This window comes from Gadus morhua, chromosome 14 (assembly GCF_902167405.1).
Source record: "Gadus morhua chromosome 14, gadMor3.0, whole genome shotgun sequence".
NCBI classification, from domain to species: domain Eukaryota; kingdom Metazoa; phylum Chordata; class Actinopteri; order Gadiformes; family Gadidae; genus Gadus; species Gadus morhua.
In genome coordinates, this window is record NC_044061.1 from 5553444 (window position 1) to 5568092 (window position 14649).

The window sequence follows — 14649 nt, forward strand, 5'->3', positions numbered from 1 at the left end:
ACCATGTCAACGCACAATTGGGGCACAACTCAGGCACTCGTGAGTTTGTTGCACACGTCGGTGCGGTACAACACAGTAGCCTACTCAACGTCCTACATCCGGTCGAGTTCAAGGTTCTTTCTTCAAGCGCACACGATGCTCTCTAACGTCGGTTAAGACAGGTTTTACACGTTTGCAACCATAGCTGTTTTTGGCGGCCTGTTCCTTTCTAGTGTTAGTCTAGTCTTGTGTCAAGCTGTCATTTTAGTTTTTATTAGTTTTAGTTACATTCATACTCTTTCCAGTGTTATCGTAATTCCATTTAGATATTATCGAAGTTACAAGTGCGTAGTTTTGTTAAATAAGGTAAACGGTTGAAAATTGATGTTATGTCTGGAACAGTTGAAGTTCCAGTTGAACAAAATAACGTTATAAGTCTTTATCGCCTAGTTTAGGTCAACGAAAATGAAGAGACATTTTAGCAGTCTTATTTTCGTAAAACACTTTTTAGTCTTGTTTTATTCGCCAACTATATTGTACTATGCTTTTAATCAAAGCTATTGTCACACGCCCAGCATCCACGTTGCGTCCAGTCTCGTTTTTCTCACGCGATAAAGGCTTGTTGATGACGACTCTTAGTCATAATTTTCATTGCCAAAAGCAACACTATTCTGGCGGCCTGTTTCCATTCCAGGGTTATTCTAGTCTTAGTGTCTAGCTGTTATTTTAGTCTATTCGTTTTAGTTACGTCTATATTCTTTCTAGTGTTATCGAAATATTGTGGCGAGCAGCGCGGGAAGGACGAGACGGGAGCCCAGGTTTAAATGGCGGCGCAACTCTCGTGCCTCAATACACCGCACGACCCCGAGAGCTGCCTTTATTCAAACACACAACAGAAAACACGGCACACCTGACCAACACACACAACACTCTCACTAATGGTCCCGATCACACTACACATCACAAATAAGACACAAACAATAAAGAACCCCAAACCCGTTAACCCCACTTAACCTGATAACATAAACAAGTTATCTAAAGACAAAACCCCTTTTCCCCAAACAACATTATGAAAACCCCATTACCCAGACTCCCCAGGGGGTAGGAGTCGCCACACAGCCCCCACCTTAGGGGTCAGACGTCCCGACGACCCCAACACCCAATGCACAGTCCCGAGTGTTCAGGGGGCCAGCGCCGCCGCCTTGGCCCCTGCCAGTAGTGGCCCCGTTGAGGTGCAGCCTTCCCCTCGGGTTGGGACGCCCGTCTCCAACTGTCCGCAGAGGACCTGGGGGTGTGGTGGTCGGGAACCACCTCTTTCGGGGCCCCCACCAGGTTCTGCTGTAGGGGGGCTCTGGAGCGCCGTTCGGGCACCCCATCCTCCGCCGCCCTCCGACGTCTGGCCTTCCGACGGCCACGCCGGCGGCTGGGACGAGGGTGGGTGGCACGCTGCCCCGTCCACCCGCACTCCTCGACCAGCCTAAGCTGCCGACACTGCTGCGGCTCAAGGTCAGCCCTGTCGTGCCGCCACAGTGCACGGGAAGCCTCAGCCGCCTCGGTGGCGGGAAGGGTGGCCGTCCGGACCCGGCCCTTCCGCTGCCTGGACCTGACCTCCACGTTCTTTGTGCCGGGGGCGGCCGCTGCCCCAGCCGCGTCCACGGATGCACCATCAGGACGGCGGCAGAGCTCCACCTCAGCCCGTTCCGCCTGGTCCAGAGCCGCATCGAAGGTCTGGGGCGCGGTGAGGCGGACATGCTGCCCGAGACTCTCCGGCTGCAGTCCCCGCAGGAAAGCGTGGAGCGCCAGGGCCTCCCGTGTAGCCGCGTTGAATTCCGGGTAGCTGCGTCGGGTCAAGAGCTGGACGTCAGCAGCGTAGACGCCCAGGCTCTCCTCCTCCCTGCGGCTGCGAGAAGCCAGCAACTGCTTGCTCTCGTTGCTGGAGACCCGTTCACCCAACCGCCTCTCCAACGCTTGGATCAGGGCCTGAAGGTCTCGCTGGTCCGCTTGGTCCAGGTCGAGCAGCACCCGTGCTGCCGTCCCCTCCAACGCCAGGGCAAGGTGGACAACCGCCTCCTCGGCACCCCAGTCGTTATGCCACGCTGCAAGCCGGAACTGGGCCAGGTATGGTTCCAACTGCGTTACCCCGGTGAACTTCGGCAGCCTAACCGCTGTCCTGGGGCGGTGGGCAGCCGCCGGTCCTCCGGGCCTTCCGGTCGTGTCCACAGGGGGGCGCTGCGCTCCCATAGCGCAGGGTGCGTTGTCCATGTGCTCGACCGCGAAACTCAAATCCCCCCGCGCATGCGCAGGCCAAATCCCACTTCTGACACCAATGTGGCGAGCAGCGCGGGAAGGACGAGACGGGAGCCCAGGTTTAAATGGCGGCGCAACTCTCGTGCCTCAATACACCGCACGACCCCGAGAGCTGCCTTTATTCAAACACAACAGAAAACACGGCACACCTGACCAACACACACAACACTCTCACTAATGGTCCCGATCACACTACACATCACAAATAAGACACAAACAATAAAGAACCCCAAACCCGTTAACCCCACTTAACCTGATAACATAAACAAGTTATCTAAAGACAAAACCCCTTTTCCCCAAACAACATTATGAAAACCCCATTACCCAGACTCCCCAGGGGGTAGGAGTCGCCACAATATATTGCACTATGTATTTAACTACAGCTATTGTCACACGCCCAGCATGCACGTTGCGTCCTGTTTGTTTTTTGTTTGTTTGTTTTTCTTTCTCACGCGATAAAGGTTCGTGATGACGATATTTTGTCATTATTTTCGTTGCTAAAAGCGACATTATTTGCAACTACTGGTGGTGGTGGTGGTTATCGGGTACTAAATTCATAAAGCAAAATTCGGTTTCATAACTTAGGTTAACCTGCAGCAACCCCGGCGAGTGTGACCACGTCGGTGGATCATCTAGAAAACACTCTTGAGTTCGCTGTCACGTCAGTGGCGTAAAATAGGAAAATAAAACTCAAGGTTGCAGCGGCAACCCCGGTGAGTGCGTGACCACGTCGGTGGCACATCAAGGGCACTCGTGAGTATGACCACGTCGGTGGCACGTTATCTAGTACTCATGGTTTGACTGCAGTAACCCCGGTGAGTGCGTTGCCCACGTCGGTGGGAACAACTCAAGCACTCGTGAGTTCGTTGCGCACGTCGGTGCGGTACAACACAGAACTCTACGTTCGTTGCAGCAAATCCGGTGAGTGCGTTGCCCACGTCGGTGGGAACAACTCAAGCACTCGTGAGTTCGTTGCGCACGTCGGTGCGGTACAACACAGAACTCCACGTTCGCTGCAGCAACCCTGGTAGTGCGTTGACCACGTCGGTGGGCACTACTCAGGCACATGCAAATTTAATTACCACGTCGGTGGCATAATATCAAAAGCTCAAGTGCAGGGCACTCGGAGTTCATTGACCACGTCGGTGTTTAACACGGAAGTTCACAATATTTGCTGCAGCAACACCGGTGAGTGCGTGACCACGTCGGTGGCACAGCAAGGGCACTCGTGATTTCGTTGACCACGTCGGTGTTCAACACGGAACTTCACAATATTTGCTGCAGCAACACCGGTGAGTGCGTGACCACGTCGGTGGCACATCAAGGGCACTCGTGAGTTCGTTGACCACATCGGTGGTTCAACGCGAAAGCACTCGGGTCACGCAGCGACCCCGGAGAGTGAATCGACCACGGCAGTTGGTACAGCACGAAAGCACTCGTGGCTCGCTGCGTAACAGCTGCAGAGTGCTCTAAATTTTAATTGATCTCGCTGAGGTATTTTAAGTCGACTGCTTTTACGTGATTCATCGATCTCGCTGACGGTTTTAAGCTTATCGTTATATGGTATGTATGATTGACTCTTAATATGTCGTATATTGGGTATGCCTTTTATCTTCCAGAAGCAGTATAGATCCTTGTCCACTTCTTCTACGCGGGTATGTATGGTCTCATTACCCCCTTTCGCTATTCTATTTTTGGGGTCGGCTCCGCCCCTGCCAGTCCCGGCAGGACATGCCGAGTTATCTCCTACTTCTGGCGAAGGCCTACGTCCTCTCTTTTGGGGAAGGCTCCGCCCCTGCTAGTCCTGGCAGGATACGCCGAGTCCGCACGTCACCCTGGATCAGTGACGAGGCTCATGCCAAAGATTTACCATGCAAAATATTCCCATGTCGTTATTTAAATAAATCCTGTTCATACTTATCGGTGATCGAGTCTTTATGGGAGAAATGTTAAGCTTGCTGGTAGTTCTACCAGGAGGACTCAAATCACGCGCGGCTGGCCGCCAATCACCAATCACCAGCTACCAATCACCTGCCTACACCTGCTCTATAAAGAGTAGTCTAACATATGTCTTTGCTGCTCAGGTCTTCGTTCGACGCACCTCCATCCACCCCACCACCACCAGGTCGGCCTCAGTCTACTTGTCCAGGGGAAGGCTCCGCCCCTGCTAGTCCTGGCAGGATACGCCGAGTCCGCACGTCACCCTGGATCAGTGACGAGGCTCATGCCAAAGATTTACCATGCAAAATATTCCAATGTCGTTATTTAAATAAATCCTGTTCATACTTATCGGTGATCGAGTCTTTATGGGAGAAATACATTTGAGAGAAAATATGATAAGATATTGAATGAGTGTCGTGTGGGACTATCTATATTTTTATGAATTAGCCTGAAGCTTCAAAAAACAAAACAAAACAAAACGTGTGTGGTCTGTCTGTCTGTCTGTCTGTCTGTCTGTCTGTGTGAGAGACGTCAACCTCATGGAGCACAGAGACAAGCGCTCTTCAAATGTGCCTTCACATATTTGTTTGAGGATTTAGGAGATGAGGAGGTGAACGATTTGCATAATTGTTAACTATGGAAAGATCAGCTCAACGGGAGCATTAGTGCCAGGCAGACACACGGCAAACTTCTGAAATGCGCAAACATCTCCGCCCAGCTTGCGTATGTTGCGTATGCCTTCACACATTGTTGAAAATAAAATCATATGCTGGATGCTTTAATGTTTCCATGTGATTTTTAGTTAACGATCGGTTCATAATAACCACGTTGGCCATGTAATTGCGGACAAAAGGGGACATTTCATAGTGGTTGGCGGAAACCGGGATTTTTTATCGTCCCCTCAGGCTTTGTTCGGGACTCGGGTCACGCAACTCAAAATCGGGACTGTACCCGTAGAGTATGTCTGGACACCCTAAACGAATGTGACCTAACTCCACACAAGTGAAAAAGAAAGTGAATTCCCCATCATAATGTCAACACGCGAAAGTGTGGGTGGCTACTTCTCTCCGCCAGCGTTCATTGATCAGAAACTAACGTGGGAGGTCTTTTCTAAATCTGTTTCCCTTCCAAAAGAGGGAGGCATACATCACGGGACTCTGGACCCTGTAGTCGAAGTATATTGCCTCAGTTGTTAACAGATCCTTTCAGTTTTACTATTAGTCTTCTGGATATTCTGGTACCAATGGCAACTCTTTTCCTTGCGGTGTTGTATTTCCTATCATTTCAAGGTAAGATTTTCTAATCTTAATTCCAAAAAAAGAAAATAAAATAATATATTATTACACAGTGAATAGCCTACACTTGAATTCACAATTGGAATAATAGTAGGCCTACCTATCGCGCATGCTGGTTAGTTCAGATTTGGAGGCTATACTAGGTAGGCCTATTGAACTTTTATATAATAATTTTAATAGTTTAATAGTTACTAACAACTTTTAAAGTTTACTCACTAAACCCGAGAAGAACACAGACGGACAGTCCGACAGAAAGACAGAACAGAAAGTGATGCATGCGTGGAAGATTATTAGCCTACGCAAATATCAGAAGTTTTGAAGTTCAAAACAGGTTGAGGAACCCCGAGCCAATCACAACCATGGAGGTTTATACAAGAGCTCACTCTTCCCAAGGTCTCCGCAGCGCGTTCGGGGACCAGCACAGAAAGCTGACCGCAACGCAGGGAGAAATGCTCGTTGTAAAGTGCGGCTGCCTCACACGCGGCCTCCCGGGGGGCACCAACATCACCTGGACCCATCACCACCCCTCAGAGAGCCAGCGGCCCCTGTTGCAGAGTCGTGAAGACCCGGACGAGGACGCCCTGGGGGACCCCAGCGGGGACTTGGTGGTGCTGAGTGCGTCCGTGGAGAGGCAGGGCAACTACTCCTGCTCCCCGTGGTGAGGGCATCCTTGAAGAGCAAGTGGAAAATGAAATAAGACGTTTAGCTACGTTCAATGGTCACTGATAAGAATATCGACATTGAGGTTATCCCGGTCGTATGATTACGCCGATCTGTGTTTGACAGATAGACAGATAGACATTTATTTATTATTGATTTTGTGTTATTTATTTATTTATTCATTTATTTGTCTCTAACCAATGTGTGTAATATTCCCCGTCTGGGAAAGTATTATCTTATCTTCATATAATATTTTCTTAATACATGTATAATCTATTTATTTTGCTTAATAATTTTTCTAAATCAACAATATCATACAGCATGTTCTAGTTTCATGAAGGTACATAAGGTAAATAGCTATCCTCGCTAAATGTGTTCTCTGAACGTGTGAAAACAAATAAAAACAGTGACATTTAGTTTGGATACTGTAAAACAAAGAGAGTGTAAAAGTCTGGTAACTGGATTATTTTGGATGGAACAGGAATTCCAACGCCACCTGTTGGTACACTTTGACTGTGAGCCCGACCAGACAGGAGGAGGTCCGTGTTAAAGACTGCGAAAAAGGGTTATCCTGCAACCTGAAAAATTTCTGCCCGAGGGATTTGGTTATCCCATCACTTAAACTCCTCAAAAAAACAGTGTGGCAAAAGGTAACTCTCAAGTGTTCTCTTCTCCTCTTCCCTCCTCTCCTCTCTCCTCCTATCCTCTCCTCTCCCTCCTCCTCCCCCCTCATCTCTCCTCTCCTCTCCTCATCTCTCCTCTCCTCTCCTCTCCTCATCTCTCCTTACCTCTCCTCTCCTCATCTCTCCTCATCTCTCCTCTCCTCTCCTCATCTCTCCTCTCCCCTCCTCTATTCATCACTCCTCTCCCCTCTCCTCTCATGGTTCTGCATTCATTTATCCCATCACTTAAACTCCTCACCAGAAAAGTGTGGCAAAAGGTAACTCTCAAGTGTTCTCCTCTCCTCTCCTCTCCTCTCCTCTCCTCTCCTCTCCTCTCCTCTCCTCTCCTCTCCTCCCATGTTTCTGTATTAATCTGATCCATGTGTCTTAATGACAACTAGAACAATCTATAATTCACTGTAGGTCTTTACTCGGCTGTCCAATTCAGCTCAAGTAGTTCTTAGGGTCAAAAGATAAGAGGTGGGCCATAATGATTTAATGTAATACCATTGATCACGTATCAGCTGAATCAATCACTCTTTTTTCTGAATCCCAAACCTTCAGGACAACGAGGGGGACTCCTCTAACGGCTATTTCGAAAAAGTGGCGGAGAAAGATGAGGGCGTCTACACCTGCCGCCGGTCATATCAGTATCGCGGACGATTGTATAACCTTACCAGCACCGTGATGCTCAAGGTCAAAAAGCCAGGTCAGTTATTTATTAGTCCTTTCTATTCATCCGTGGTATTCATCTCGATTTTTTTAGCCTGGTGGGAACATTTGGGATTCTGCTTGTTTTCAGCCTTGCTTTTAAATCACTTTTGACAAAAGTGGCTTTCCGACATAATGTAATTTGGCAGAATTGGATTAAAAAAAAAAAATCAACTAAAAGGTGAGGGAGTTATGGACGAAAGAAAACAAAAGAAAGAAAGCAAAAAATAAAGAAAGCAAAAGGGAAATTGAAAAAAGAAATTGAAAGGAAGAGGTTACTATATTTGTATCACATTTTTTGCGAAAGAAAAACAAATAAATATATAACTATTGGTTTGATGGATGTTGTAGCCTTCGTCATATTTTAAGCTTAATTTATTCCTCAGCGGATTCAATCCCCCGCATCTGGTCCCCCAAACCAGGGATGGTGTACCCGGTACAGTTAGGTAAGACTGCTCACAAACCAGGGATGGTGTACCCGGTATAGTTAGGTAAGACTGCTCACAAACGCAGGGGAGGTGTACACAGATCACTTAGGGAAGACCTTCCTTCCCTTTACTATTTAGGACACGATGTTATCCAAAGTCCAAGTACAGTGAATGCAGATACATGTAATTTAGAGCAGGTAGGGGTTAGGATGCTAACAGGAGGGCTGCAGCCATCAGGGTTACAATCCAAAACAAGAGCATCCTTGAGCCTTATTTGTATTTTTGTATTTTCTATTGTAATTGCCGTTGTCTGTGTTCGGTTTTGTACCGATGTGTGCTGTTGTCTGTTCGCCTGCTACCTCTGAATCTCTCCTCGGGATCAATAAAGTACTGGTATGATATCATCTTATGTGTGGAAACCCAGTGTGCATGTCCTCCCCAGGTTCCCAGCTGGTGGTGCCCTGTGAGGTGGAGGTTTACAACATGTTTGATGGTTCGTACTGGTTAGACGGGAAGTCGTTTGTGGAGGACGACCAGAATCAGTCAGTTTACTCTAACCAGACAGAGTAAGTCATTCTGTATTAGCAGGAACCAACACGTGTATGTACACATTTTATGATTTATGATAAAGAACACGCAGATTCCTGTTTTGTTTATTTAACTTAACGTTGAAGTGTGTGGAATTTAGTGGCACTCAATCAGAAAAGACTTATATGTATACTCATCTATGTTTTAATTTGTGTGTAATCCCATGAAAATAAGAGTTATATATAGGAAGTGTTTGATTTTTTTCTAGCATAATCACTAGCTCGCTTGTAAACTATGACCTATAGTTTCCAAGACTTAATAACTAAACACAATTTAGGAGTCTATCAAGGAAACCCATTGGTGTGCTTTCGGTTGGTTGCAATTGGCAAACTCACCAGTAAATTCTAAACACTGCATCTTTCAATTCTAATTTAAATGTCGCTCCCTATTCCCTTCTCCTTCTTTCCCCTCTCCTTTCTTGTCTCCTCTTCTCATCTCCCCTTTTCTTATCTCTCCTCCTCCCGCTTCTTTATTCCTCTTTCTCTTCCTCCATCCTCCCGACAGAAAGAAGGGCGAGAAGGGAGAACGAAAGATCACTACGTCTCTCGTCTTCCAGAAGGTTACAGCGGACCAACTTTCAAGGACTTACACCTGTAAGCTGGAGTCTACGCGAAAGCACTCCAACGTCTCCATCACTCTGGCTCTGAAAGGTAGAACACACCACTTGATTAGTGAAGATATGGGATGACATATGTCTATATAGATTTAAGGGAAATGGTTTTTGAAAGTAGCATTGATTTAGATACACATAGACGGATGAATAAATATATTAACAAACAGACAGCACACATAAACGCACAAAGTTACCTCGTGAATGTGTAACAAAGGATTTCGAGCAGTTATGTCCTTGCCCTAAAGGGTCTAGGGTCATGGGGTTGGTATTCTATGTGGGACTTTGAAGCCCTTGGAGACTTAGCGATACAAATAATTACATATAAGATCTGTGCGGGAAGATTTTGCCTGTCTTTCATGTGACCCTTGTACTTTGGCCTTTTCATGATAAACATCTTTGAGCATGTGTCGTGATGTTGTGTGGTTTTTCCTCATCCTCCATCTTCTCCCTCCTCCTCCATCCTCTTCCTCTGCATCCCAGATGTGCCGGTCTCCAGTCTCAGGGTGGCCCTCCTGGCTGTGCTCTTCGCCATGCTAGCAGTGGTCTCCTCCGGCCTGGTCTTCTACTGGTGTAGAGTCCCCTTCACCCTCTTACTGAGGGACAAGCTCGACTGCCATAGCAACGTCTCAGGTGGAGACACCAGTGATCACGATTAGCTTCATCATTGATGAATTGTTCCACTTAATGCATCAAACCTTTTTTGCTGAATTTCTTCCTGTTTTTTTTTGATAGATATCCAAATATATATATGCTTTCCATGCAATACGGCTTGACTAACTGGTCTGAGTGAAATATTGTGAAACCTGCCAACCACATATCTTAGTAAATATAATTTCCTAGTATTTACTGAATCTGGGGTGCCTTGAATTTCTGTTTGGACATTCAAGCTCCCCATCCCACCCCAAAGAAGTTGGGCAACCACACATTAACTCGTCACATTTCATCACATGAAACTCTCATCCGATTGGTCCACAGATGGGAAGCCCTACGACGCGTACCTGATGACCTATCCGAGCCAAACGGAGACTGCCCTCAGCGAGGAGGACCGGAGGTGGATGGAGAACGTTCTGGAAGAACAGCTGGGGTACCGCCTGTGTCTCCAGGATCGGGATGTGTCTCCAGGGGAAGGTGTGTTTAGTGATCACCATATGACCAAAAATATAGATTTTCCATATTCCTTATTAAAATATTATTAGGGGAGTGCTTCATGGAGCGCTCAACTATTGTTCTTCTTAGGCTTTGTTCTTTCTTTCTTTCTTAAATAAAGAAAATATTTTATACTTTTTAAGCTATTGTACTTTTAAAATATTATTTTTTACAATGGAAGTCAATGGGAGGGCGGCGGAGCTATCCGCCCATTCTGACACTTCAACTACTTCAGACTTCGTAACTTGGTCAAGTCTTAACCGTTTACCTTCGTTCAAATGTTTAACAAATCAACACACTTGTATCTTCAATAATCGGACCATTTTTGATTACCTTTATACTTTTTTCATGATCACATTATCAGTTCCATATCGGCTTCGTTTTCAGTTGGTCTCATTGATTTATAGGTTAGAGCGCGAGGACGTGCAGGCAGTGTCGCCAGATTGGGCAGTTTTTCCCGCCAAATTGGACTTCTTTGTACGACTTTCCACGCCCAATTGGACACCTATAAATCACGTTAGGCTGGAAAAATTAGCATTAGATAGAATTATTACATTACATACAATTTCGTCTGGTTAAAAAAAAAAACTGGCGGGATTATTATAATTCTTTCTACAAACATCAATCTATACCATGCCTTTCATATATGCATATCGTTTGTGCAGCTAGTACCGCTACTACTATTACAGCTACTACTACTACTTAAACTACTACTACTACTACTTCAGCTAATTTTACTACTACCTCAGCTACTGCTACTATTACCATTACTACTGCTACCAGGGCCGTCGGACTGGGGGGACAAAGGGGACAGTTGTGGGGGGGCCCAAGGCAGAGGGGGGGCCCATGACCAAAAAAAAAAAAAAAAAAAAAAATTATCTTACCTTTTTTTTTTTTACCCCCCCCTCCCCGCCAACAATCGCTTCCCCACCCCCCCCGTCAACAATCGCACAACCCCCCCCCCCCCCCCCGTCAACAACCTGGCGCAGGGGGTCCATCAGTACCTATAGTATAGGGGCCCAGGATTTGGTGCTACGGCCCTGACTGCTACTACTACTACTACTACAGCTAGTACTATCTTCCAGCTTTGAAAGTATTACTGTTTAGCTTCCAGCTTTTGTAACAATGTATTTCAGCACTTTGCTTCTTCAGGTAATGCAATTCTTCCAGGTTTTTCAGCAGTGCACTGCCATGCATTTGACCGTTCCGACTTTTCAGCAGTGCAGGGCAAAACATTTGACCTTTCAGATTGCTCAGTTCAATTCATTTTACGTTTCCGGCATTTTTAGCGATGCTTTGCGCTTTTCATTCAGCTGTCACCTCATTCGTTTCCAACCATTTCCTAGTTTGAATTCTTACGCGAGAATGGGGAGGCGAAGGAGCGGGGGGGCGCCTTATCAGTGACGTCTCTCTGTTACACAAACGCTGTTAAAAACAGGAAATGCCGACTCAATTTTTTTTACTTCCGTCGCTTTGGCGCCCCCTCTGGTGCGGCGCCCCTATGCGCCGCATATAGTGCATACCCACTTTTTGCGCCACTGCCCAGACGGATGAGTAAAGAACTCTTATCTCGTCTACCCCTCCCCCCACCCTGTCTCTCTCCCCGCCCCAGCCGTGGCGGATGCAGTGATGCGGTGCATCCTGCAGAGCCGTCGGGTGGTGCTACTGCCCAGCGCTGAGGACCAGCCCGCCCTGTGCTACGGCCTGCCCAGCGCCATCCACTCTGCCCTGGTGGACAAGAAGAGCCGCCTGCTGCTCATCCGGACCAAGACCCCCCGGAAGGTCTCGGTGGAGCAGCCAGAGGAGGGGGGCTCCAGAGCCTTACCCGAGTCCCTGAGACTGTTGACTAAGGCTGGGAGCTCCGTCACCTGGGGGGGACCCTGCTCTCGGCCTCTCTCCTCGTCCTTCTGGAAGAACCTACGATACCACCTGCCCGCCCCGCGCAAGCTGAAGGCCATGCATAGCGCTCTTGACTCAGTGTGCTAACCCTGGTTAGCATGGTTTGCAGACTCAGTGTTCTAACGCCAGTAAGCATCTGGCTAACCCTGTTGAGTATAGAACTTTAGCCTCAGTGTGCCACCCCTGGTTAGCATAGTATGCAGACTCATGCCGTGTTCCAATACCCGTACTATCCGTACTTACTTTCCAAATTTTTAGTACGTAGTACGTTCCAATTCAGATCCGGCGAAAATAAGTATACTTCAAGGACCCGGATGTCGTACTCAAAACGGGCTAATCGTGAAGTGTGGATCGAAGGACACTTTCCGTACTCAACGGCAGCCATCTTAGCTACGTAGCGGAAGAGGCAGAGCCAGGCTGAGCCAAAGTCGGCGCATTTTCCACATAGCCTGCATTAATAGAGTCATTTTGTAGTTTTTATAGTTTTTATAGCTTTTTATAGCTGCTAGTTCACCGTTCAAAGCGGGATGTTTATTGCGGGGGAGGAGCCGCAGCGGCAGTCGTGATCGTAATTTCCGGTTAGTGCACCACGGAGTTCTCGATTTGGAAGAGCACTCACATCTAAAAAATTAACGTACTCGTACTCACGGATAGTATACTTCCTTTAAGTATACTCATGGAAGTACGGGTATTGGAACACGGTAACAGTGTTCTTACGCCAGTAAGCATAGGCTAAAGCTTTAAGTATAGAACTGTGGCCTCAATGTGCCAACCCTGGTTACCATGCGCTAACCCTGGTTAGCAGTGTATGCAGAATCAGTGTTCTAACGCCAGTAAGCATAGGCTAACCCTGTTGAGTATAGAACTGTTGCCTCAGGGTGCACTCACACTAGGCCATCTGGCCGTGGCCGTTGGCCGTTTTCACACCTTAACCGTGCTCAATTGGCCCCATTGTTCTCTGGCCTGCATTCACACTAAGCTATCTGGCCGTGGCCGTTGGCCGTCGCAACTGTGGCCTGGCCACGGTAGGCTCTTGTACATACGTCATCACGTCGTAACACGTCATCACCAAGCGTCCGCTGCATGGACCATAATAAAGTCTGCCGCCAGTCAGAGTTTTAACAACAATGGACAACAACACAGAGAACACAGTTCGCACTTTGCTGAGTCTGTTGCTTATTTGGAGCCGTTCTCAGATAGAGCCCACTCTAGTTCACACTCACTAGTTGAACCGCTTGACGCCATGTTTACCGTTTAATGGGAAAGAAGGCTCGTCGCCGTTTTATGTCCATTACGTCATCCAGCTCAGGTTGCGTAGCCGTGCGTGTGCGTGTGTCGGCTCATTAGAATCTGCACCGTGGCGGCCCGTACCGTAGCAGCACACCTCTCCCAAGTGGCCAAGTTGGCCTGGCCACACTCACACTGACAGATTTGAGCACGGTTAGGTGTGAAAACGGCCACGGCCACGGCCAGATGGCCTAGTGTGAGTGCACCCTCAGTGTGCTAACCCTGGTTACCATGTGTTAACTAGGGTTAGCATGGTTTGCAGACTCAGTGTGCTAACGCCAGTAAGCATAGGCTAACCCTGTTAGGTATAGAACTGTAGCCCCATTGGGCTAACCCTGGTTAGCACAGCATTGTAGACTTGAAGTTAGCATACTATGGTTTGCGAGGGGGGGAGGGGAAAGAGGCAGTGAGAAAGGATAGGTTAGAGAGGCGACAGCACACAAACACAGCTGTAAAGACATACAACAAGGCAGCAACAGGACCCTACAGGGTAAACGTGCTGTTACTCAGAGATATAACAAGCACGAGCTTAGAACAGGATTACATAAACATGGCAGAATAGCAATAATAAACTCATCAAAATAACAATTGTGAAAACGTAAAAACATAAAAAACATAAACATAAAAACAGGTGTTATGACAAATTTTGTATGTACGTTATATGTGTAAGTTATTCGTTGTGTATTATGGTCATCATATATATCCCCTGGTTTGATTTGAATTGGCCCTTGCTTGAGACCTGGAATAAATGACTGGAGCCACATATCTGTTATGTCTTATTTTGCATATAATTATTTTGGTCTTTTATTATTTTTGGTTTATCCATACTTCCATGTTACCAGATATGGATGTTTGAGGCTGATCTAGGTTATTGTGGAAATGTTGCTAAAATATGAGGCAGGTGAAAAGATGAATGTTATATATTATAGTATTGAGTGCAATTGAACCACACCTCTGTAAGGGTCACCATATATGCTCCAAATCACAGATTGATTGATTGTTGGAGATATACCTATTTCCTGTTGCATTTGGGCCCATATGTTTGATTCCCTGAGGGCCATACTATTTAGAGTTTAAGTGCTCCAATGATACATTTTATTATTTTGGAGATTTGGAATCTACTAAGGTTGGAT

At 47.0% G+C, this 14649-nt stretch overlaps 1 protein-coding gene across 1 annotated transcript; it reads left to right on the forward strand.

Annotated features, from left to right (window-relative positions):
* Positions 1 to 5236: 5236 nt before the first annotated feature.
* Positions 5237 to 12557, forward strand: LOC115558508 (X-linked interleukin-1 receptor accessory protein-like 2). Its single transcript, XM_030376698.1, has 10 exons — positions 5237 to 5516; positions 5916 to 6180; positions 6664 to 6832; positions 7409 to 7553; positions 7942 to 8001; positions 8426 to 8549; positions 9076 to 9221; positions 9665 to 9814; positions 10160 to 10312; positions 11943 to 12557. Exons 1-10 carry the CDS (start codon positions 5471 to 5473, stop codon positions 12314 to 12316), a joined length of 1632 nt encoding a protein of 543 aa, XP_030232558.1. The 5' UTR covers positions 5237 to 5470; the 3' UTR covers positions 12317 to 12557.
* The last annotated feature ends 2092 nt before the right edge of the window (positions 12558 to 14649 follow it).

Coding starts and splice junctions, on each gene's coding strand:
- LOC115558508 (XM_030376698.1), top strand. CDS start 5,471: ATGGCAACTCTTTTCCTTGCGGTGTTGTATTTCCTATCATTTCAAG. Junction 5,517..5,915: donor GTATTTCCTATCATTTCAAG/GTAAGATTTTCT, acceptor ACTCTTCCCAAG/GTCTCCGCAGCGCGTTCGGG. Junction 7,554..7,941: donor GCTCAAGGTCAAAAAGCCAG/GTCAGTTATTTA, acceptor TTTATTCCTCAG/CGGATTCAATCCCCCGCATC.